We start from the raw sequence: 24760 nt of genomic DNA on the forward strand, positions 1-24760 counted from the left end.
ACTATGCTTTAGAGAAAAAAAGAATACTTCACTACCCAAATTCAGCATGGCTTATTGACACTGTCAAGGTGTGTTAGAAGATTGGATTCAGCTCTGAGTTGGACCAAGCCAGAACCTTGATAAAAGTATCTCACGTATGCTATTGTGTACAGTTTGCACAGTAAACTTTCAGACACACCTTCCCCTGGGCTCTCATGATTACCCTAACAGAGAAAGGGAGGAGTCAAGGTGTCCTTTAATGACAAAATTTAGTGCCATCGCCTCTGAATTTTCATTCTACCTAGGAGAAGGCAAATAGGTACCTGCCCCCCCATACAAAAGCATTGTCACTCCCACGTGCCAGGGCAAAGACCAAAAAATCAAAAAAGGAACTTGACATCGAGCAATGATAACATCTCTCTCCAATGACCCAGAAGCACTTGAAAAACTAAGTAGATATATTTCTAAGGACATATTTTCTCCCTAGGGTAATGTTGCTCATTCATTAAACATGTTACAAAGCTCCTATTGGGTGGCAGGCCTACTTCTGGTGCCAGAAATTTAGCAGGGCACAAGCCAAAGAACCTGCCTTCAGGAAACCTTATACGCTCAGGGAATAGGCAGAACAGTAAATGAACAAGATTGTTTGAAAAAGTGATACATGCTAAAGAGGAAATACACAAAGGGATGTGATAGTGATGAGTGAGGGAAGAGAGGACTGTTCTTTGTTTAGGTGGTCAGGCTCAGGTTAGGTGAGATTTGAGCCGTGTCCTTAAGAATAAGCCATTTTGACAGAGCCAAGACCCAGAAGCAGGAATGAAATGAAATAGAGCAGGCCAGTGTAGCTTCCAGGCAGAAGGCAACAAAGGAGAAAGGGGGAAGGTGCTACAAACAGGTCATCAAGGGACTCACAGGCCACAGAAAGTGGTAGGCTCTTGTTCTAAGTGGAGAAAGAAGCCATCAGTGTTTTTTGAGAAGGAAAGGGATATGATCTAATTCATGCTTTTAAAAGATCACTCTTCCTAGCAGGTAGCAGAAGGGCCAAGATAGAAGAAGAAGAAAGGTCTATGAAGGTTTTGTTTTGTTTTGTTTTGTTGTTTTTTTTTTAATAGCCCAAGCAAGAGCTGATGGTGATTTGCCCTGGTGAAGCAGAAGGAGAAAAACAGCTAGAATCAAAATATATTTTGAAGAGAGAACTGACAAAATGTACCAAAAGAGCAGACACGGAGGGAGAGGGAAGGGAAGGGGCAAGAATGATTCAGGTCTCCTGGCTTGAGCATGAGGTTGGTGGTGCCGTGTACAGGCTTAGGAGGTGACAATTAAAATTAAATTAAATCTTGGACCCTAGGTTAGAGATGTCTGGGAGACGTCTAAGAGAAGTAATATGGTAAGAAGCTACATATAGACAACCAGAGCTTAGGGGGAAAGACAGAAATTTGAAAGGCATAAGCACATGAGTAGTGGGTAAAGCTATGGGGCCAGATGAGAACACCCAGGGTAAGAGATGTCTAGAGGAGGGCAGAGGGCTCTGGACCAAACTCTGACTTTACAGAAAACAAAGCAGCAAAAGAACGTGAGAGTTGCTACCAGAGAAGCAGGAGAAAATGCACAAAGTTAATCTACATGTTCAAAGTAGTGCAAGTTCCCCTAGGAAGTCCATAGGTGAAGATAAATAACTATCAATTCTTTAGACACTACTACCCTCTATTACGTCTGATTAAAAAAAAAAAATCACCTTTACCAAAATCACTTTGGTAAGACATCCTTTTTAGAAGCTACTATGTAACCTACTTTAAAATCTTACCTTTGCTCCTGTGTCCCCCACTCCACGCAAACCCATTGGTCCAGGGGGTCCTGGTAGTCCCCGAGGTCCCTGAGATGACATAATAAGGGAGACAATGAGTGTCCTTGTCATGTGCAATGTTAAGAAGGAAAAAAAGAGAAGGAGGGAGGGAATGAAGGAAAGAACAACAATGTCCACACTTACAGCCACACCGGGGTAGCCATCACCTTTGAGTCCTGGAGCACCCATGGGTCCCCGAAGTCCTTGGGCCCCCTGTGTAAATTCAACACCAGATCATATCATAAGACTAAACTATGAAACACCTGGCAAAACCTCAGCACAATACCAACTCTATCTGGCAACGTGCAGTTGGTAAGTGCAGAGGAATGATTTGAAAAATTTGAGAAGGGAGTTCTATCACAGATGATAACTTGTTCTGAGTCTCTCTTCGTAAGTCTTACCCATTTGCATTTGGTGGGAAGGATGGGATGAATATAGAGAATATATGTGAACTGCTATAAAATCCTCAATAGGAAACACATTCATAGGAATTAAAAATGACTGATTACTGATATTTTAATTTTTAAAATTTCACTTTTTTGTATCATGAATTGTAGAGAAGTATAAAAATGAGAAATTTTAACATGCATAGTATGAGAAGAGAAGGAAAAAAATACATAGCAAGATCTCAATTGTAAAATTTTGAATATCAAGTAAGATAACTATATGCTACCTACTGTTATGTTCCATTTGTTGTCCTCCCCAACAGGGCCGAAGTTACACAGGGAATAAATAAGCCCAAATGAAAATTAAAAACAAATTAACTTCTGAGAAGTCACTTCTCAGAAGCACTTTATTGTGCCATTCCAACCATCTTTAAGGTTAAAGCTTTAAACATCCACATGGACACATCCCAAAGTAAGAAACCCATTTCTTTCCTTGCTTACACAAGAAACAGGCCAACAACAAAACAAAGCAGTAACAGCTCCCTGGTTAAGTTGAAAGGAAAAGAAAACTGGAATCAAAATTCACTTTCAATTTTTATTTCTAAGTTTCAAGCAGATTATCAGCAGCTGTTACTGTTTATCCTCTGGCACCCACACTGGGAGAAAAAAAATGTTAAAACATTTATAATTTACAACTAAACATTTTTTTTCCCTAGAGATCTTTGTCCTGCCTCCTGCAAATATGTCAGTTACCTCGTTACTTCTAATGTTAATAGAAAACATCAGGAGCAGGGATAAGGGATAAGGTTCTGTCTCAGATTTTCATTCTGGACCCCTCACAACACTTTTTTTTTTAAGATTTTATTTATTTATTCACAAGAGACACACAAAGAGAGAGAGAGAGGCAGAGACACAGGCAGAGGGAGAAGCAGGCGCCATGTAGGGAGCCTGATGTAGGACTCGAACCTGGGACTCCAGGATCACTCCCTGAGCCAAAGGCAGGCGCTAAACTGCCGAGCCACCCAGGAATCCCCCCTCACAACACTTTTATAGGTAGAATTTTTGTCACTTAGCCTTGATGCACTGGATTCAAGAAAATGGACTGTGAATGAGTTCTCTTTTAAGTGTCTCTCTCATTTGACAGGAATTAAGGCAGAAATCTTAATCTGGTATTTTGTAATGGGCTTTAGGGAAGGACCTGGGAGCTCCCTGAAGTCCTATGCAAAACTGAATTATGGGGACACCTGAGCGGCTCAGTGATTGAGCATCTGCCTTCAGCTGAGGGCGTGAATCCAAAGTCCTGGGATCAAGTCCCACATCGGGTTCCCCGCAGAGAGTCTGCACCTCCCTCTGCCTATGTCTTTGCCTTGCTCTCTGTGTCTCTCATGATTAAATACATAAAAATCTTTAAAGAAAAAAACTGAATTACGTTTCAAAACTTCCATCGGACATTTCACCTTTCAAAAGCTTATAAACTAGTGCATTAGGGAAGGATGGCAGAAAGAGTATCATTAGAGGCCAAGGGATTAGAAAAATGATAGAGTAAAGAGGTAAAGAACTTCAAATACATCACCCACAATGCCAACAAGAATCAGTAAAAAAAAAAAAAAATATATGGGAGGGCAGAGAGGGCCTTCTAAATCGAGACTGTACATTTAACTAGATTTTATTTCTACAGTAAAGAATAGTATAAGTAGAGAGAAGTAACTTTAAATCATGGAACTAGGAATGCGCAGATTCAGAATGTTATCAAACTATATAAAAATTGCCATCCAAACATTCTTGACCAAGGCCATATCTGTAGTTTTAACATTAGAAAATTTGCAATTTTCTCCTTGTGTCATACATAGCTTGGGTTGCCATGTGCCTCAGGGTCTGGGGAGTAGGAGGACTACCTTGTTCTGGTTTCCCCTGGACTTGCTCTGTTTCAGTTTGCAAATCCCTCAGTCTGGGAATCTTGTGTGTCCCCAAGTAAACCAGAAGATTGTCATTCTACCAAGGACACTGTTAAGTGATTAACAACAATGGAAGTCAGGATCCTCCCTTGACCTTCAGAAGGGGCACTCCAACTTAATAACAGTCTATAGTAGGTTTTGCATTATATTTCAGAGATGGTTCTAAGTTTTCTTTTTTGAAGCTTGAAAATCACTGATGTTAGTACTTGATCTCTTTTATCCAGAAGAGGCAATCTGATAGCACTAAAGCCAGTTTTGAAACCACATAAAAACATGCTACTAATTCAATAAAGTGCTGATTATGGAGCCCTGAAGCCTATTCTCATAAACAGGAATAGGATGTGTTTGTGACATTTGGAATGTTAAATTTTGCTGTGATGCTGGGTTTTTGTGAGCAGGGAAATGGTGCTTTGTTGCCATGGAAAATAGATACGATTACTTAAAGCTGTCATCTCCTATAATTATTTGCATTTTCATTTAAAATAACTCTGAAAGATGGAAAAACAAAGCAAAGCAATTTAATTCAGTAAAGTTTCCAAACATGAACTTCCTGGACAATGTTTTGTGAAAGAGATACCTAGGCCATTAACATGTAAATGAAAGAAGTTAAAGGTCATATAATCTCATATCACAGACATTACAAAAGGAGCATTTTCAAATAACTGTTTAGTCATCCAAAATCTAGTTCCTCCACATTTGTGAGAAATGAATTATCTGATGGCCTGATATTTACTCTATTATTTTTTTTAAAGATTTTATTTCTTTGTTCATGAGACACAGAGAGAGAGGCAGAGACATAGGCAGAGGGAGAAGCAGGCTCCCTGTGGGGAGTGGTGTGGGACTCAATCCCAGAACCCTGGGATTAGGACCTGAGCCTAAGGCAAGACACTCAACCACTGAGCCACCCAGGTGCCCCTGATTGCTTGGTTTTTAAAAACGACAGTAGTGTACTTTTACACTCAAGTTCATCAATGTAGACTGTGAGTAGAACAATCTTGATTATCAATTTATTGTGCATTAAATCCCCCTTCCTTTCTCTCTTACAGAGGGGAAAGAAAGAACATGAATAAAGCCTACCTTTGGTCCTCGAATAGCAATTCCAGGTTCTCCTTTAAACCCAGGCATCCCTGGTCCTCCTCTGTCTCCCTGCACATTTCAAATAATGTTCAATTTCAGGTTTTAAATGGCAGGAGAAACCATAACAGCACAAAACACAAAAGAGATGGGCCAATTTACAGAGTTTAATTTATCAGTTTCAGATCTTAAGGTAGTAGCTTCTTCTAATATATTTGAGGGGGATTTCAAATCCGAAGCAAATAAAACCTGTCAGTAAAGACTATGACAGCTCTTTATAGACAGGTCACTGAAATAGGTGGTGATCTAGGCTCAAATATTTAGACTATAAGAATGCCTGAGAATGCTCTTAAATCTGAGTGGATTTCTTTCTGCCAGACTTTCTGATTATGAATTCCACCAGATTCTTCTGAATAAATTTTACCTGCATTTGGGTCTAAGATTTGGTGGAGGTAGTTCATGAGGAAGTGACAGGTTCAAGGCCAGGAGCAAGAAATCTATTTTCTAATCTTAAATCTTCTGCTAGCCTTTCCTAGCAGATGCAAAAGTTGAACCAGATAATATCTTGGGTTCTTCTAAAACTAAAATTCTGGTTCACTGGTATCATGAATTTTTCCATACTCTAACTGCCAAAGATCCAAGTAATAAACAAACAGACAAACAAATAAATTCACTCATTCATTCACTCCCAAGAATGTATACCTTTGGCCCAGGTGGCCCAGGAATTGATGCTCCAGGCATCCCAAAAGGGCCCATGATTCCTGGTTCACCCTAAAAAAAAAAGAGCAAAATACTCATTACATTACAATCAAAGAAACAGTATATAGGAATTATATTAGGAAAAACATAGAAATGTATTCCCAGCTTTTTAAAATATTAAGTTTTAATATAATATTTTCACAGACCCTGTTTCACAGACCAATGTGAAAATATTTGAACATCTTTGCTAAACCACTACTAAAGTTTTTGACGATTAAGATTTCAGTGCCTTTAATAAATGCATTCAATTAGTTTCTGAATATTAGAAATTTTAATCTCTTGTGCATTCTTTTATTAGCTAATAAAAATTATACAATTCATGGTGCTTCTCTTTTGTATTGCATGCCAGGAAGCTCAGAGGGAAATGTTTGTTCAATTACAATAATTTTCTTTAGTATGAGTTCTTGGGTACACTTGGTAGGTAAATAATGTTCCTTCTAGTTTATAACTTTTTCCTTTGTTATTTTATTTTATGGCCGTGGCATATCAGTCTTCTATTACATCCTAGCTCACATTGTTTTTTTAGAAGTAGGGAGTTTATGGTAAAAACAATGGAATTTCAAACAAATTTTAAAACATGCCTTTTTTTTTTTCGGTGTGTCACTATTGAATCTCAATAAAGACTCAAGCAATATCTCTGTCCCATCTGATTCTAGACCAGTGATTCTCAAATTATAGTGGAGAGAAATCATCAGAGAAATTTGGTAAAATACAGAGTCGGGTCTCAGCCCCAGAGATTTTAACTCAATAGATCCCGAGGCTGGGCCCAGGATATGAGTTTCATGAGGCCCCTCTGAGAGTTCTGAGGTAGGTACGATTACCTTACTTAAAGATTACATAAAGCAATTGTCATTAAAAGAAGGTGCACATAGCCAACCACGTGTTGAAAATGACCCATTTGGGATACTAGAGGAACATATTAGGGCTTCATTATATACTTTTATCTCTTCTAAATGTTCAATGATTTATGTAAATTTCATAGCATATTAATTTGATAGTTTATCAGTAAAAACTACAATTAAAGAATAAACCTATATTGAAGTGTGGTCAAATTCATTTTGACTAGTAGGGCTTTGTTATTGGTTTGGAAATTACTGATGTAGCACAAGGACAGGTGTGGCAAACTGTGACATTTGGGCCAAATATGGCCTGCTGCCAAGTTTCACACAGCCGTGGGCTAAAGATGGTTTTCATTTTTGTTTTGGTTTTTAAGTAGGCTCTGCACCCAATGTGAGGCTTGAACTCATGACCTCAAGATTAAGAGTCACATGCTCAGTTGCTCTACCAGCTGAGCCAGTCAGGCACCCTGAATGTAAAAAAAAAATCACATTTTAAAATGATTGTTATATAATTGATTACACAATGTCCTCAATTTGCCCTTGGCCACAAGGCCTGAAATATTTAGTACTTGTGCCTTACCAAGAAATTTGCCTCTCCCTGCCTTAGAGACTGAGCCGTTCTCAGTGGTGGGAACTGCCCACTTGGCCCACCAGTCTTCCTCCGGGAGGGACTCCATCAGATTCACCACTAATGACTCACCCTGGACCACATTCACCTTCACAGCTGAGGCCTCTCACTGGGCCCATCACCCAGTAGGACCCACAGGCTGAGCACACCAGCCAACCGAGGCCCAGATCATGCCAACACATATACATGCCAGATCTTTGATTCTAAACCTATAAGGCAATGGTACATCTCACAACCAGGATTCTGGCAATAGATAACCATCCTATCCAATCTGGTGGCAAAGAAATAAAACATCAACCTGTTAAAATTCACACTTAAACCAGGGTAAGCAAAATTATGCTTCTACATTTCTCTATTCTACTCCTCTTTAAAAAAAACACAATTATTTTTAAAATGTGAAATTATATGTGTAGGTAGTATGTAATTCTTTTAAAAGACCCTGTATTAAATTGTGATTATGCTTTAAAATAGGGCAGTTCTTCATCAAAAAAATCTTTACTTAAAAAAAAATCTTTACTTCAAAATACAAAAAAATAGTCTTTAAGGAAGACTAAGATATGAGGAATAACCATTGTTATTGATACTGATACGACACTTTTCCTTATATAGTGGCATTTCTCATCACATGTTCCTTGAATTACCTGTCACATAGGATACTTATTTAAGAAACGCCAATTTCTAGGACCCACCTACTAAAGTCCCCCTGTCTGGGCATAGCGCCAAGAAACCCGGATCTGTCACAAGCTCCCAGGTGATACTGATGAACACTGAAGCTTAAGGACTTGTCTACCGAGGATGCTTTGTTTTCTCCCAGCTCTCATCTTGGCAGTACCGTGTTTGTTTGTTTCTAGAATAGTATAGTCCTTCAACATACTCCTTGTCTCCTGACAATTAGCATCTTCCTAAAAGCCTGAACTCTCTTAGGTTTGCAATATCTGTTTCCTGACACATCCAAATGACCTTAATATTCTCTCCTGCTAAGTCAGGACATGCAGCTGATTGCCTGTCTCACAGATTTCCCTTCCTTCATCCTCAGCACCTGGTCCTGGTCGGTTGATCAGGGCATCTATCTCCGACTTTTCATTGCACAGTCTTGATTTTTTTCTCTCTCTGAATAGCTCCATGTACTGAGCACTTACTAAGTGCCAGGAACGGTGCTAAGTGCTTTATTAACTCTTCAGTCTTTTTTTTTTTTTTTTAACTATTTCAGTCTTCACAGCAATCCTGAGAAATAGATACTGTTATTGCTTTCTATCACTGAAGTGAGTGGCTCCAAAAGATTCTGGGTAGAACAGGATGAGAGTTCTACTCTCCTGCATTCTGAAGCCCTGCTTTTCATCATCACCGGGCTGCCTCTCAGTCTGCAACTGTGCTGTTGTTTAGCAAAACAAGATGGAAGAGAATTGGTATCTCCTGCAGTCTTAACTTTATCCCAACTTCTGAATATTTGGTGGTCATTTGAGAGAATTGACATACAGAGTGTCTCTAAGAATCATAAATATTCCAGTGACGATCACTTATTTTATGGGTACTTCATACTATCCTGTTTGGTCCAGAATAGTACCAATAGTTTTCTAAAGCCTTTTTCATTTGGATTTGTTGAGAAGGAACGAGGGAATCCAATTTGCAGTGGAAATTTAATATTCTATTAAAACCAGACACAATTACAATTTCCCCAAAGCATAAATGAGAATATAAAAAACATACCTTTGGACCTTCAGGCCCTGGAAATCCCCTCTGTCCATGATTTCCTTTGCTCCCTTTCTTTCCTTCATCACCCTGACAAAATAATTATAAAAAGATGCCTGTGTCAGCAAACCCTCCTTGCACTTCTAACAACCCTATCAGGACCATGTTATCAACTAACCGATTTTCAAGCAATGTGTCCCAAGCTCAGCTCAGTTGTATAGGATTTGTCAAGGTTCTTGGGCAGATTGGATGACTTCAGAATGGTTCAGTCTCTACCACTTACCTGAATGTTTTTTTTTTTTTTAAATCTAAGTTCAGTGTCTCTCTTTGGGGACTTTAATTTGAATCACAGTTCTTTCGCACCATTGGTTTATTAACAGATGCTTCTGAAACATTCCCTGAGGTTTCAGAAAAGAGAGCTACCTGTGCTTTTCAGCTTTAGTGCTGCTTCTGTTTTAAAACATAAAATGAGATATTTTCCAATATAGAGAACAAACTGGTGGTTGCCAGAGGGGAGGTGGGTGGAGGACTGGGTGAACTAGGTGAAGGGGATGAAGAGTCCATTTATCTTGAGCACTGAGAAATGTATAGAATTGGTGAATCATTACACTGTACACCTGAAACTAATAAAAACACTGTATGTTAATTATACTTGAAAAAGAATTTTTTTTAATTTTTAAAAAGAGGTGGCAACAAGGAAGGGAAGCATGAAATAGCTAGCTATACAAAATGTGACCACTAAAAAACAAAACAAAACAAAAAACCACAGCCAGATTTTTCAAATCCAGCCCCACTTCTTCCCTAATAAGGATCCTAATTCTGTTTCCCAAATGAGACCAATAATCCTACTGGTGGAAAGATGCATGAGCATTAACCTGGAGCAGAGTTCTAACCTGCCCACTGGCTGTTCCTCAGCCTGGTTGTGTAAACCAGTAGTTCCCTGAAAGAATTTTGTTACCTTCTCACAGAGCCCTCAGAGTGTTTCAAAACTATCCTTAAACGAGGACTCAACTGCAAGGTGTCATATCCAAATGTGGTTCAACAAAGGAATAGCCTTTTGGGGTTTGCAGCTGAGGCCATTTATGACATGAATGACTCTACTACCATTTTCAAACCTAGGTGTGCATCATGTACATACAGAATCATGTACAATCAGCCCACAGATTGCTGAGCCCCACCTCCAAGTTCCTGATGTAGTAGGTCTGCATTGAAACACAAGAATTCACATTTCTGAAACATTCCCAAGGTCATCAGCAATGCAGACACTCCCTCAAGAAGAAGGACTGAACCCCTACTGCACGTATAGATTGTAATTAACTTCCCAAGGTCCAAACTAATGAAGAGCAGTGACACAGATGATAAAAAAAAAAAAGCAATTGAATGTTATTGTATCATTAACTTATTGTGCCATTATCATTTATCAGTAGAGGCAAAATCTAACCCCAACTAGTTATTTTCTTCCATTCACTTCCAAATTTAATTTATTGACCTAAATTACCCAGAAGACAACAGTAGGAACACAGAGGTAATAAAGCACCAACACTAAACCACAGCATGTCCAGGCTACATAACATAATCCTACCACTCCTCTCTATAACCTACCATAAGCTACAAATCCCCTCAGAGCTACAAATCCAGTGCCCTCTGTTTCCAATGCATTCTCCTTGCTCTATCGATAGGATTTGACACCACTGGTGGCTTCCCTCTTGAAACCCTCTCACCTGGGTTTCCCTAACCCGGTAACTATGCTGCTTATCTTCATGCTGTTCTGAATGTTCTTTCTCCAACTACTGCCCAATGTGGGATTCAAACCTCAGCTCTCTTTCTCAGAGACATCACTCATTCTTATAGCTTCAATTATTAACTCCAAGGGTCTATTTTCTGAAAGTATATTTGAGAAAACATTAGTTCTCCTGAATGTTGATAGACAAGTATTACTAAAAATATTTTTGTTGAATGTGAAAAATGTATTCTCTGTCCACATTTACCTCCCCCCCCCCACATGAAAAGAGATCTCATAGTCTGATAAGTCAATAAATTAAAATGTTTGAAATTCTGCAACTATATTTAAATGTCAAATACTCACATTTATGGTTAAGGACTCAATTTTAGCCAATATTTGCACAAGATGTAGACATCTTAAGGTTTCACTAAACACTTTAACACAATTATAAATAGAACACTAATAAGTATATGGATTTTATTTTTACTTTACTCATGTAATTCTTCAGAATCTTTATGCATACATTGATGATGGTATATAAAAAGTGCAGGAACATCTGGCGTCTTAGAGGCTGTAGGTTATGTCCAGCATGGTCTTATTGATGAATTTGGATATTCTCATCTTGACATATAAAGATGTTATTCAACCAGCATTTCTACAATGTGTCACATAAATTTATGCCAAATTGTGAAAATGAAACTTCCATTTGATAATGTGATATTTCTTATTACTGTGTGAGATTCTATAAATATTTGAAGAAAACGTATGTGCTTTCAAGTCTCAAGGATGTATCTCAGGGCTTCTTTTCTATTTTTTTAAAATATCAGTCTGGCCATTTATTGAGAAAACATGTGTTGAATGCTTTCTCTTATGATAGATCTTAGGAAAGTAAAAATGAATAATACATACTTGCTGTCTTCCAAAAGCTCACAAGCTAGATCTATAATTTTAAGCCAGAAGTAAACACATTTGACATAGCAGGAATAACAATCAAATTTCTCCTAAATTGTCTCCTTGGGCAGTCTGCTTTCCCCAACACTGTGTCAGTTCCATACCTTGGAGCCAGGTTGTCCTTTTCCAGGTGGTCCTTCTGGGCCTCTTGTCCCTGGAAGCCCTGCTTCTCCCTAGAGGAAATGACACTGATGTCTTAGCTAATCCTCAGTGGACAGTTCATATAAGTCTTCCTTTTCCTCCTTTTATGGCCAGTGGATTCTCTGCTGAGACCCTCCAAAATAGACCAGACCTTCACTTTAGTCTTAAAATTAATTTGGAAATTTACCAACTTTAATAAATTAATATCAAATTCTAGTTTAGCTCAGAGCAGCTGAAATATTAAAAAGGCTAATTTCTCAGCCAATTTTCAAAGAATAAGCTCACTTTCCTTTGGCTCTTCATTCACATTTGATGGTTTGGTTTAAAAAAAAAAAAAACCAAGAAAGACCTTCAGCCTTTCCATCTGCTGTTTTTCTCTACTTATATTGAAAAATAAGTATTTCAAATGTCAGCTCATAATACTTTAGAAAATTTTTATAATTACTTCCTGACTGCATTTACAGACTCTCTTTGTGGAGGGGGAAAAAGTGTTTTTCTCAAAATTTCAATTCAAGTGCTTTCTAGGAATCCCAAAAGGACCAGGTCACTGCAGGATGCCATGGCTGAGATGCCAGAGAGAAAGCAGAGAGCTGGAGACACTCTTTAGTCATTAAAGTGGTGTTTTTTCTATCTAAAGAAGTGAAAAAGGAAATTTAGTGTTGAGAAATGTTTTCTTAAAAAGACTCAGTTTGTCCTGGATGGTTTAATTTGAGCTCCGACAGGACCAAGATATCAGTGTGGTTCGATAGTTTTTACTCTAGGAACATAAAAAATGGTGTTACCTTCTTCCCTGCAGCTCCATCCTCTCCTGGTACTCCTGGTTGTCCTGGAAGCCCTATTGAGCCTGGCTCCCCCTGGTGGATAAGAAAAGATTTTATTTCCCAGAAATTCATATTTATCTTATCATATTTATCATACTTTAAATTCATAAAGGTGGAGGTACAAAAACACCTCCATTTTGTGGTACTTGCCAACAGCTTGTATCTTACAGTACTTGCAAGAAGTCTCTGAATGGAGAAATCCAAGTAGTAGCTAGTAGTAATTAAACTATTGGACCTTGGGCAAGTTACTTAACCTTTTAGCATCTCAATTCTGGATTATATTGTTATGGATTGAACTGTAACCTCGAAAAAGACATGTTGAAGTCCTAACTCCTGGGACCTGTGTATGTTAACTCATTTCTAAATAGAGTCTTTGTAGACATAACCAAGTTAAGATGAGGCCCTAATTCAATATGACTGCTGTCCTTATAAAAAGAAACAAACACCACGTTAAGGCAGGCACACAAGGGGAACTCCATGTGACAGCAGAGGCAGAGTCTGCAGTGGTTCAGCTACAAGCCATGGAATGCCAAGCACTGGCAGTCAGCATCAGAAACTAGGACAAGGCAAAGAAGGATTCTTCCCTACAGGTTTTAGAGAAAGCATGACCTGAAGACACCTGGATTTTCAATTTTCTCTAGAATTGTGAGATAATAGATTTCTATTGTGTTGAACCGCAGTTTGTGGTTCTTTGATACAGAAATCCCAAGAAACTAACTTACAAGTGAAATTTCACCTCTAATAGTCAATAATGCTACTTGCTTTCAAGTTTGTTTAAGAATATATCCTTTAAAATTCTCCAAGAATGTATGCTACTTTCAAACAGTGCCAAAGTGCTTTTACTGCATTTATTAAGAGCAAAAATATTAAAGATAAGTGAGAGTCATTTCATGTAAACTCAACTAAAACAAACCCAAAAAACAAAACAACAACAAAACCTAGTGAAAATAAGAAGTACATAAACCTAAAAATAAATAGAAGGATATGGTAAAGATGAGAGCAGACAGTAGTAAATTTGAAAATCAAAAGTAAGAAAAATAACAACACTAAAGGGTAATACCTTTAAAAAATAAATAAACTTCAGCAGAAATTACTAATATGAAAAAACTTACAGATAACAGTATTAAGAATTAAAGGGAAATATAACTATGTACATAGTAAAGGTTTTTTTCTAAAATCATAGAAAATTTCTGTGACAATTTCAAACAAATAAATTGGAAAAGAGTAACAAATAATTTTTAAGAAAAATATAAATTATTTAAATGACATAAGGATAAATGGACAAGCTAAATAAACCTGAAGCATTAAAAAACTGAATCAGTAATTGAAAGTCTCTAATTTGCTCTTCTTCCAAGATCACAGGTTCTGTTAGTTTTATATAGTCAAGCCTTCCAAATTCTTTATCCTTTGAAGAACAGATATTTCCTATCTTATACAAATAGTTCTGAGAAACAATAAAAGAGGGAAATTTACCCAATTTATTTCAAGAGGCTAGTAAAATGTTAAAGTCATATAATAATAGGACAAGTAAACAATATTGTAGAGCAGACTACCTATGAATGTAGATATAACGTAAGTTTCCAGTCAAATGGAGGAATAGGGACCAGATTTAACTTCCTCCCTGACACAGCTAAAAACCAGACAAAATATATAAAGCAATATCTTTCAAGACATTAGACACCACCTAATGAAGAATAATAATACCTGAGAATGAGGAAACAAGTTAGGTGAATACTATAATTTCCCTAGTTTGCTGCCTGGGTAAAGTTTCCAGGCCATGGTACAGGGAGAGAGAACCCAGAGAAAGTTCAGAAATCTCTCTAATTTAAGGAGACAAAGGTAGGAGTCTAGGTAAGGCAGGTATCAAAAATTCACAGAATAAATTACCTGATGGGAAGAAGGTACATAGAAAGAACTATGAAGCTCTGATGAGTATCCCCCTCAAGTATTCAAGTAAATACTCTTCAGCACAGTGTGAAGAAACTACCCAACACCCAGAAAACAACCAACTTAAAGGATTAGAGAAAATTGGCACCAAGCCAGAAATAGTGCCTGCTTCCAGTGACAAAAAAGGAAATCTCACAATTATGAGGACATAGATTAGAGTTTTTAAAAAAGGTCTTGCTTCAGTAGTCAAGAAAAATGAATCCTAGCCTAAATGTTGCTTTAGTCCTATCTAAGAAAGCTTAAAAGCAAGATTAAGAGGTTCAAACTGTTTTTAAGGGTCTTAAAAGAATCCAGGAACAAAGATATGTATGGAAATACAAAGATGTATATAGGAACACAAAAATGTCTAGCCCCCCAAAAATGTAAAATTCACAAAGTTTAGCATCTATCCAAAACTTATCAGGAATTCAGAGAAACTGGGGTGGGGGGGGAGACTAAAGAAAATGGCACAGGTGATACAATAGTAGATAAGGACCCTAAAAGCTTTTGTACAGCATTCCATATTCCAGAAACCAAAGGAAAGTTGAGATACATTAAATAGAAACATGAAGTTATAGAAAGATATGATTTGAACTTCTAGAGTTGAAAACTGCAAAGTATGAGATAAACCATATGCTGGATAAAATTAAAAACAAATTAGACATCACAGCAGATTAATGAACTCAGAAACATAGCAATAAAAACTATCTAAAATGAAACAGAAAGAAAAGTGACTGAAAAGGAATGAGCAGAACTTCAGTGAAACAGCCACATTTAAGTAATATGGGGTGTCCTGGGTAAAGGCAGAGAGCAGGAAATATTTCAAGAAACAATGGCTTACTATTTCCAAATTTGATGAAATCAATAACTCACAGATCCAAGAAAATCAATGAACCCTGAACCCAAGAGATATGAGGAAAACAAAAGTAAAGCACATTATAATCGCATGGCTCAAAACTAACGATACAGAAAAAAATCTCAAAGGTAGTCAGACAAAAGAGACATGTAGAAAAACAAATGTGTGGATTCTAGCAGATTTCTCATCAGAAACAATGAAAATGAGAAGTGAAACATCTTTTTTTTTTTAAGATTTTATTTTTATTTATTTATTTATTTTATTAAAAACATCTTTTTTTTAAAGATTTTATTTTTATTTATTTATGAGAGAGAGCGAGAGGCAGAGACACAGGCAGAGGGAGAAGCAGGGTCCATGCTGGGAGCCTGATGCCGGACTCGATCCCGGGGCTCCAGGATCGGGCCCTGGGCCGAAGGCAGGTGCCAAACCGCTGAGCCATCCAGGGATCCCCTACATCTTTTTTTTTTTTTTAAGATTTTATATATTTATTCATGAAAGACACAGAAAGAACGAGAGGCAGAGCCACAGGCAGAGGGAGAAGCAGGCTCCATGCAGGGAGCCCGATGTGGGACTCCAGGATCACGCCCTAGGCTGAAGGCAGTGCTAAACCGCTAAGCCACCCAGGCTGCCCTCAACATCTTGAATGTACTAAAAAAAGGGGGGGGGGAGGAAAAAAATAAAACAAAAACAGTAATCAACCCAGACTTCCATACCCAGTGAGAATACAAGCAAAATAAAGACTTTTTTGGAAATGAATTTGGCAGTTTCTTGAAAAGCCAAATAGATACCTATCAAATGACCACCCAGCCTTTTCAATCCCAGGGTAAAAATTTATTTACCTAAGAGAAATTAAAGTATATGTACATAAATGTTCATAACAACTTTATTTTTAATATCCCAAAGCTGGAAACAGCCAAATTTCCATCAGCATGTGAATGGATGAACAAATGACAGTATGTCTATATCCTGGAATACTATTCAACAATAGAAAGAATAAAAAAGAACCTATTCCTGGGGCATCTGGATGGCTCAGTCAGTAAAGTGTCTGACTTTGGCTTAGGTCATGATCCCGAGGTCCTGAGATGGAGCCCCACATCAGGCTCCCTGCTTAGCTTTTCCCTCTTCCTCTCACCCTGCTCATGCTCGCTTTCTCTCACTCTCAAATAAATAAATAATTTTTTTTAAGGAAGCTACTCATAGATGCTAAACATGGATCTCACAATTATTTTGCTGAGTAAAATAGAAGATAGGAAAAAAGCTTATATAGTATATTATTCTATGTATATAAAATTCTAGGAAAGTCAAACTAATCTACAATGACAGAAAGCAGATTAATAGTTACCAGAAATTGCAGAGCAGATCAATAGGAGAAGTTAGGGAAGGATGGAAGGATGGTATTACAAAGGGACACATATTAATTTGGTGGGGGTGGGATGGGGGCAGAATGATGGATACTTTATTTGGTTTCAGTGATAGTTTTAGGAACATATACATACATTTTATCAAAATGCACACTTTAACCATGTGCTTTAATTGTATGTTAACCATGGAATTAATAGAATTATTTAAAATGGATGCCTGGGTGGCTCAGCGGTTGAGGGTCTGCCTTTGACTCAGGGCATGATCCCAGGATTCGGGATCAAGTCCTACATCAGGCTCCCTGCATGGAGCTTGCTTCTCCCTCTGCTATGTCTCTGCTTCTCTCTCTGTGTCTCTCATGAATAAATAAATAAATAAAATCTTTAAAAAATAAAATAAAATGGATGTAAAAATCCTGAATAAAAGATTAGTTGATTAAATTACATTACTATCATAAAAAAGTTATATATCACGATCAGTTGAGTTTATCTCAAGAACGCCAGGATGGTTCAACATTTTAAAATTCTAAAAATATAATATACTATTATAAACAGGTTAAAAGGGAAAAACATAAATTAATTATCTTAATAGACATAGAATCTGATAAAAACTAATACTCATTTATAATTAATAAAAAACTTTTAGTAAAATTTAAACCCAAGGTAATTATCTTAATGTCACACTTAACATTGAAATGTTAGGGGCACCTGGGTGACTCAGTGGGTTAAGCCTCTGCCTTTGGCTCGTCATGATATCCGGGTCCTGGGATTGAGCCCCAGTCAGGCTCTCTGCTCAGCGGGAGTCTACTTGTCCCTCTGCCCACTCCCCCTCTGTGTGCTCTCTTGCATGCTCTTTCTCGCTCTCCTTCTCTCTCAAATAAATAAATAAAATCTTTTTTAGAAAGTGAAATTTTAGAAGTACTTCCTTTGAAGTCACTTCTTTTAACTATTGCACTGGAGATCCTAGCAGTGTAAAAAATTTTAAAAACAGATAGGAAAAAGAACTAAAAAGAAGTAGGTAAAACAGTTTTTATTTTCAGACACTATGATGATGTATACAGGGAATAAAAAAGCAAGACTTTACAAACAATTAGAAATAAAAGGAGATATTTATCAGGTGCCTGAAAACAAAAATCAATATATCAAAATAAAACAAAACATCACCACAAACAAAATACTTCTCCTATAATAGGTAATTAGCTGTAATAGCTAATGAAAGATGTAGAAAAAGCAAAAAAAGAAAGCAATTCACAATTGGAATAAGTTTCTTCAATGTACCTTTTTTTTTTTTTACAATTTTATTTATTTATTCATGAGAGATACAGAGAGAAAGAGAGAGAGGCAAAGACACAGGCAGAGGGAGAAGCAAGCTCCATGCAGGGATCCTGATGCAGGACTCGATCCCAGGACTCCAGGATCATGCCCTAGGCCAAAGGCAGGCGCTAAACTGCTGAGCCACCCAGAAATCCCCCTCCAATGTACCTTTTTAACTAAAAAAATTAGAAGACCTTTATGGATAAAAGAACAAATATTTTCCTGAAAAATTAGTTTTACACTGTCGTTCAAAAGACTCAATATTTAATCTTCAGATTCAATGCAATCTCAATAGGATACTTCACTGGGATACTCTGTCAAATTTGACAAGTCAATCCTAAAAGGAATATGTTAGAATTAAGAGTAACCAGGAAAGAAGTTGAGAGCATTGTCCCTATTGATGATAAAACTTATTATAACTCTATCATAATCAAGACAGAGAATTAATAGCACTGAAAGATATAAATAGACAAATGGAGCAGAATAGAGAACTCAGGCACTGATCCTCACACATAGAGAAGCTCGATGTTTAACAGATGTGGAATTATAAACCAGTGCAGCAAAGATGGACTATTCACCAATCCATATGAGGACATCTGGTTGTCCATCTCAGAAAAAAGAGATCACTCACTACCTTGCCCCATACACAAAAAGAAACTGTAAGTGGACTAAAGACCTAAATTTTACAAAGCAAAAACACCAAATTTTAAGAGGAAAATATGAGTATCTTTAAGACTTTGGAGTCAAGAAATGTTTGTAAATAACATTCAAAAAGCTCAGACCATCAGAACTTACAACTTCTGTATAGTAAAAGGTACCCTAGGTAAAAAAGCAAAAACAAAAACAAAACAAAACAAAACAAAACAAACAAACGATAGCCCAGGAAATATCTGTAACCAAAATAACAAAGGATTAATATCCTAATACAAAGAACTTTGACAAGAAAGGAACACCAAACCTAAAAAAAGAATACCTAAAAGAATTCACAAAGGAAAAGAGCTGAAGATCCACTAAGTACCCAAAAACCGTTCAAACAGTTACCAGGGAATAGAAATTAAAACAATGAGATATATCGTATATGCTTCATATTGGCAAAAAGGTAGAGAAAGTAGCATTGTCACATATTGCTAGAAGGAGGGTGAATGGGCAGAGCCATTTTACCCATTGTTCATTTTGGACAGGATTTTCACAATATCAAAACTGAAAACTTGCCTATATTCTATGATCTTCCAGTTCTACTCACGGTATCTATCACCAACTAGTGAGAGAAACTTGTAGTCTGATTTACACAAAAGGAAACTCGTAGAATATTTATGGCAGCATTGTTGGCAAAGGCAAAAGAATGGGAAGTAATTTAAATGTCTATCGATAAGAAGATGGATAAATTTTAAATGAGGTATTTTTACACAATAGACTACCATAGAGCAATGAAAATGAATGGATGAAGGACATATAAAAACAAATAAGACATGGGACTGAATATAAATATATGGCAGAATGATGCATCATGTAAAGTTCAAGAACACACAAAAGGCATATGTGGTTTATGGATAAAAACATATGTAGGAAAATCATAAAAACTTTGAAAGAATGATAAAGAGATATTCATGATAATAATTAAGTCCGGTGAGGAAGAGGAGGGTCATGGGATTCAGAAGCACAGGGAAAGTCCTCTAGCTATATCTGTAATGCTTCTTCTGAAAAATAATAGCTATAATAAATATGGCAAAATGTCAACATTTGATAAAGCTGGGTTGTGGATTACATGGGTGGTCTCTGTATTATCCTCTACACTATTGAGTATGTTAGAAATATTTCCTTTTCTAAAGTGAAAGAAGATTAAGATTGCACTTCTGATAAGTGGCAAACTGGGATTCAGAGTCAGGTAGCCTAACTGTTTGGCCTTACTACCCTATGTTGCTTCTCTGAAATTGGCACATATATGACATAATGCGTGTACACACATATACATACACTACATATATGTATGGTGACATTTATGTCATACTCAGCACCTAGCATATTGCACGGCACATGGAAACCATTCAACAAATGGCAGCTATTATTACTATTTATGTTAGTGACTGCTATTTACATTAGCACATTTTGTATCCTTTGTAATTATATATTTATGTGTATGTAACATGTATATTCTTCTAGATCCACATCTTGCACATTCTAATACCCAAATACTTATAAGAATGATGACAATGTCAGCCACAACAATGATGGAGCTTAACCCTCAGGATGGCCGGCCAGATCCTATGTGCCTTCAGGATTAGTTATAGAAATTGTGAAGGGTAAAGTAAGAATTCGTTCATGTACTCAACAGCATTTATTGAGATCTGCTTGTCCTCAGAACTGGAGATTCAGTAATAAGACAAAAAAGGAAAAGAGGACCCTGCTGCAGTGCAGTAGCACTGTCCAATAGACATATAAAGCAAGCCATCTATGTAATTACAGCTTCTCTAGTTGTCACATTTGCAAAGTTAAAGGACACAGGTGAAAATAATCCTAGTAGTGTATTTTACTTACCTTACTATGTCCGAAATTGTATCATTTCAATATGCAATCAATCTGCAAATGTACTAATGATACAGTTCACATTTTTGTGCTAAATTCTGTAATCCAGTGTGTCTTTCACACTTATCACACACCTCACTTTATACTCGTCTCATTCCCAGCATTCAATAACCACATGTGGCCGGTGGCTGCAGTGTGGGGCACTGCATTCCTTTGAGTGATTAGTAAGATGAAAAGTAATTCAGAAAACATGCCAGTTGAGGGGAGTGGTAAGAGCAAAGGAAACAGCATGCCGGGATATAAAATAACTGGGTAAAAGGAGTAGGAGAGACATACTTTAGGTTTCAGGACCAAATTTCTGAGGGAGTAGCTTTTGAGTTGAGATCTGAAACATGAGCCAGCCACAAAACAAGACAAGGGAAGTACCCTTTGCTGAAATCTTACTATGTTATGTGCTCTGTTTATAATCTGGTAGGCAAGAATATTCTTAAAGAATTACACTGTGCCATCGCTTGTTGGCCTTTTGGCTAAGATCATGTGAAGAATCACACTGTGCCAAAAGAGGGCCTCCGATGCTAATAAATATACAAATAAAAACCAGATAGCAGTCATTAAAATAAACTAAGATTTTTGGTTCTTCTTAAAAAGTAAGAGTTGCACTGAGCATAAGACCCCTTCCTGAATAAATATTCTCCTCAGATGAAATAACAGATGACACATGCAGATCTGTGTTGCATTTGGACATAAATGAAACTCCACATAATATGACATAAATTATCTAAACGCTTCTGATCACTATGGGCAGCTCACCTTTGGGCCTTGTACTCCAACTCCTACTGGCCCTCTAGGACCCGTAGCTCCTGTCTGGCCAACTTCACCCTAGTGAGGAAAGAGTATTAGAAGAGTATGTGACTATAGTAGCAATATAAAAATAATATATTCCTGCCTTAAGAGCTAGGAGCTTTCTTGTATCAACAAAATAAGATCAAACTGAGCTTTGTATGCTGGATTCACATTATGTGTCCAAATATATATATATATATATATATATATATATATACACACACACACATATATAGTAAATAGATATTAATTATATTGTCAATATTAACACTCACAATACATTTTAACATAAAACATGAAAATATATTTTAATATATATTGATTCTATTATTTTAATATATGTTTATATATAATTCAAATGCATATATTTGCCTAAAATCCCTTCAGGTGGATGGAGTTTTACCAAATTTGGAATGTATAATGGTCTTGCTTAAAATACAGGCTAGGTGGCGTACTCAAAGGGTGGCACCTGGAAGATGGACAGTTATACCCCACAGCAATGGAAATTGACACATGAGAAGCCAAAATGACTGTGAGTCCAGAGCAATTATCATAAGCAGAGAGAAAACCTGAGCTTCTAATAATGAACCCACAGCAAAAAGCTCAAGGACAGTAACTTTATTCTATCACATGGCAATCTCTAAGGAGTATACTGGAAGGTGGGTACTCTCAGAGAAGTATTTATTTAACAATGATTAGTGATCATTTGGAGCAAGGACAGCGAGTTAAATAAGAAGTGCCATGCCTCTCCCTAAGGGATAAAAATAATAGTTTTAATTTAGGACATAAAATGATTCCCACGTTCATAGATTTTTTTCCTTATCTCTAACTCTGTATCTTTAATTAAATGTGTCAGGAGTTAGGCCTACTATGGCAGTGCTGGTGAGAATGGATTAGCCAGTCCACAGGTAGCCTGCTTGATCGGCTAGAATGGGATCTTTTGAGAAAAGGTAATAAAGAAAACAATAAACTAAGATTGCATAAATAAATGCTTCTAAATGTATAAAGATTACATATATTATCCAAACCATCAGGAATTACAGTAACATTTTGCATTAAGTAGAAGTCTGATTTTAAGTTCCTTTCATCTGCTGCTTTCCCAATGCACTAGCTACTGACCAGGAAACAGCATTTAGACAAAGGTATGTTAAACTCTGCTCTCAGTTAGAAAATACCTTAGAACCAGGTAAGCCTTGTCCTGGAGGCCCTTGTGGACCAGGTGGACCCATAGGACCTTGGATTCCCTTTAAAATAAAACATTTTTAAAAAGTGTTAGTGAAATTAAGAAATTTGCATAAAAGTGGTTTCATTCCCTCTAAAGTGAAAATTTCATTAACAACCCATAATACATTACTGGTAGTATTTGTTGAATGGCATGATAGAGGCTGCCAGTTGAACCATAATATGCATTATCCCCTTTTTCCATACTAAGAGAATTTTAGCTGACCTGCATGGCTGCCAAGAATAATAACCATGATTCTCAATCCCTGTTGCAGCCAGGTGTTGCCAGATGGACTGGATGCTGACCAACGGGATACAAATGGAAGTGATGTGTGCAACTGCTGATTCACAATAAGGGAAGAGGTATGCATTTCCCTTCCCTAATCCCCTTTCCCAGGGGCTGAATTGAAGACACAGTGGCTATCCTGGACCATGTGGATGAGGAAAGCACCCTTGGAAGGGCAGACTCACAAGAATGAAGACTGAACTTCTGAAGACCCTGATGAACAGAGCTGCAACACCAGCTTGGAGTTTCAAACAAGAGAAATAAAATTCCTTCTTGTTAACCTATTTCACATTTCAGTCACATGCAGGTGAACCTGTATTCTAGCTGTTTCAATCAAAATATAACAGGATGTTAAATTGAAGTTTTGACCTTAGGCTCTTAAGAAGTAGTAGTCTATAGACACCAAAAATGAAGAATGTTCAAACACTAGATTCTCACTCACCTCGTGGGTATAAAAAGGGGAAAGAGATAGGATTAATTAGTTCTTCTATGGAGAAAGTAATCTTATAAAGTGTTTTCTCTGAAGAAAATGAGAGGGGTTGGAGTTGCTTCTCTCTTTACCACTTCTAGAAAGAGAGCTTCAGTGAAACCACTTATTGACGTGGAGTTTTGCTTTGGTGACACAAGGGACCTATGTCTGACTCCTATCTGGGAAAGCTAAAATGGACTGTAATGGTTAAGAGAAGGCTAGGGTTGGAACCCATCTGTCCCATCTATCCAGAGTTTGATAGCACAAAGGTCACACAAGTTTTTTCTGTGGATCAGATGAACTCTAGGTGAGAGATAGGGTTGGCCTGGAATTGTTTTGAATCCTGTCCCATAGGACCTGGAGGAGCAGTGGAATTTCATCAGAGAGAATCAGTATAGAACAAACCCCCAGAAAAGCAGAAGCTGATGATGAGAAACAGCTAGAGGAAGAGAGTCCTTCATCCATGTTCTGAGAGTGGCAGTCACACGGGCAAGGCAAGAGCCCCACAATGAAGCTCAGTGTCAAGCAATTAGCAAGACCAGAGGATCCAAAGACATGTGACAATAGACCATCCAAGAAAGAACCTGTGTCCTCCCCTCTGCCCTCATCCTTGATTCAGCCTGGGAGGGATAAGGAGCACGTTTCTTCTCACAGATCATAGGTTTTCTCTATAGCTCATATCAGATAAATGAAGATTAAAAGGAAAATTAATATACTGACTGAATAATTTTTATTACTCAATTAAAACTGTGATTTACAACCTAGAGGTGACACTATGACTTGTTATTACCTAAAAGTAATAAGAAAAGTTTGTAGCTCATTGGTAATTTCTTCCTGCAGTAAGAAAAAGAAAAAACTTTCCCCACCAAAAAATATTTAAACAGTTGATGAAGAAAAACTAAAATTTTGTTTTGCTTACACCCCACAAGTTATGATTAAGCCATAAATAATGGCTACAGATACATGATTTTTTTTTATTTTAAGTAGCATCCCCTTTTCTCCAGCTGGATGACACAACTGCTTGTTTGTCTTTTAACTATAAATATCATTTTCTCTGGTTAATGAAGATGAAGCAGTCTAAACAGTTTAAGAAAGCTAAGGTTATTATGAGAAGGATGCAAAAGGACTCTTCTAGAATAATCTACAAGTTGGATGATATGTGACAAGGAACTAGAA

The 24760-nt window shown here is 37.2% G+C and overlaps 1 protein-coding gene across 2 annotated transcripts in view; it reads right to left on the minus strand.

Moving 5' to 3' along the window:
- The window catches only part of COL28A1 (collagen type XXVIII alpha 1 chain), a 180770-nt gene that overhangs the window by 92149 nt on the left and 63861 nt on the right, over window positions 1-24760 (minus strand). For both annotated transcript variants that reach the window (XM_055307421.1, XM_055307420.1), the window contains exons 17-25: window positions 22784-22852; window positions 21576-21644; window positions 12750-12821; window positions 11931-11999; window positions 9171-9242; window positions 5940-6008; window positions 5241-5309; window positions 1967-2035; window positions 1784-1852 (exon numbers count right to left, since the gene is read on the minus strand). In XM_055307421.1, coding sequence (XP_055163396.1) covers window positions 1784-1852; window positions 1967-2035; window positions 5241-5309; window positions 5940-6008; window positions 9171-9242; window positions 11931-11999; window positions 12750-12821; window positions 21576-21644; window positions 22784-22852 — 627 coding nt within the window. The remainder of the gene's footprint in view (window positions 1-1783; window positions 1853-1966; window positions 2036-5240; window positions 5310-5939; window positions 6009-9170; window positions 9243-11930; window positions 12000-12749; window positions 12822-21575; window positions 21645-22783; window positions 22853-24760) is intronic.

The sequence above is a fragment of the Nyctereutes procyonoides genome, unplaced genomic scaffold (genome assembly GCF_905146905.1).
Source record: "Nyctereutes procyonoides isolate TBG_1078 unplaced genomic scaffold, NYPRO_anot_genome, whole genome shotgun sequence".
In the NCBI taxonomy this organism is placed as follows: Eukaryota; Metazoa; Chordata; class Mammalia; order Carnivora; family Canidae; genus Nyctereutes; species Nyctereutes procyonoides.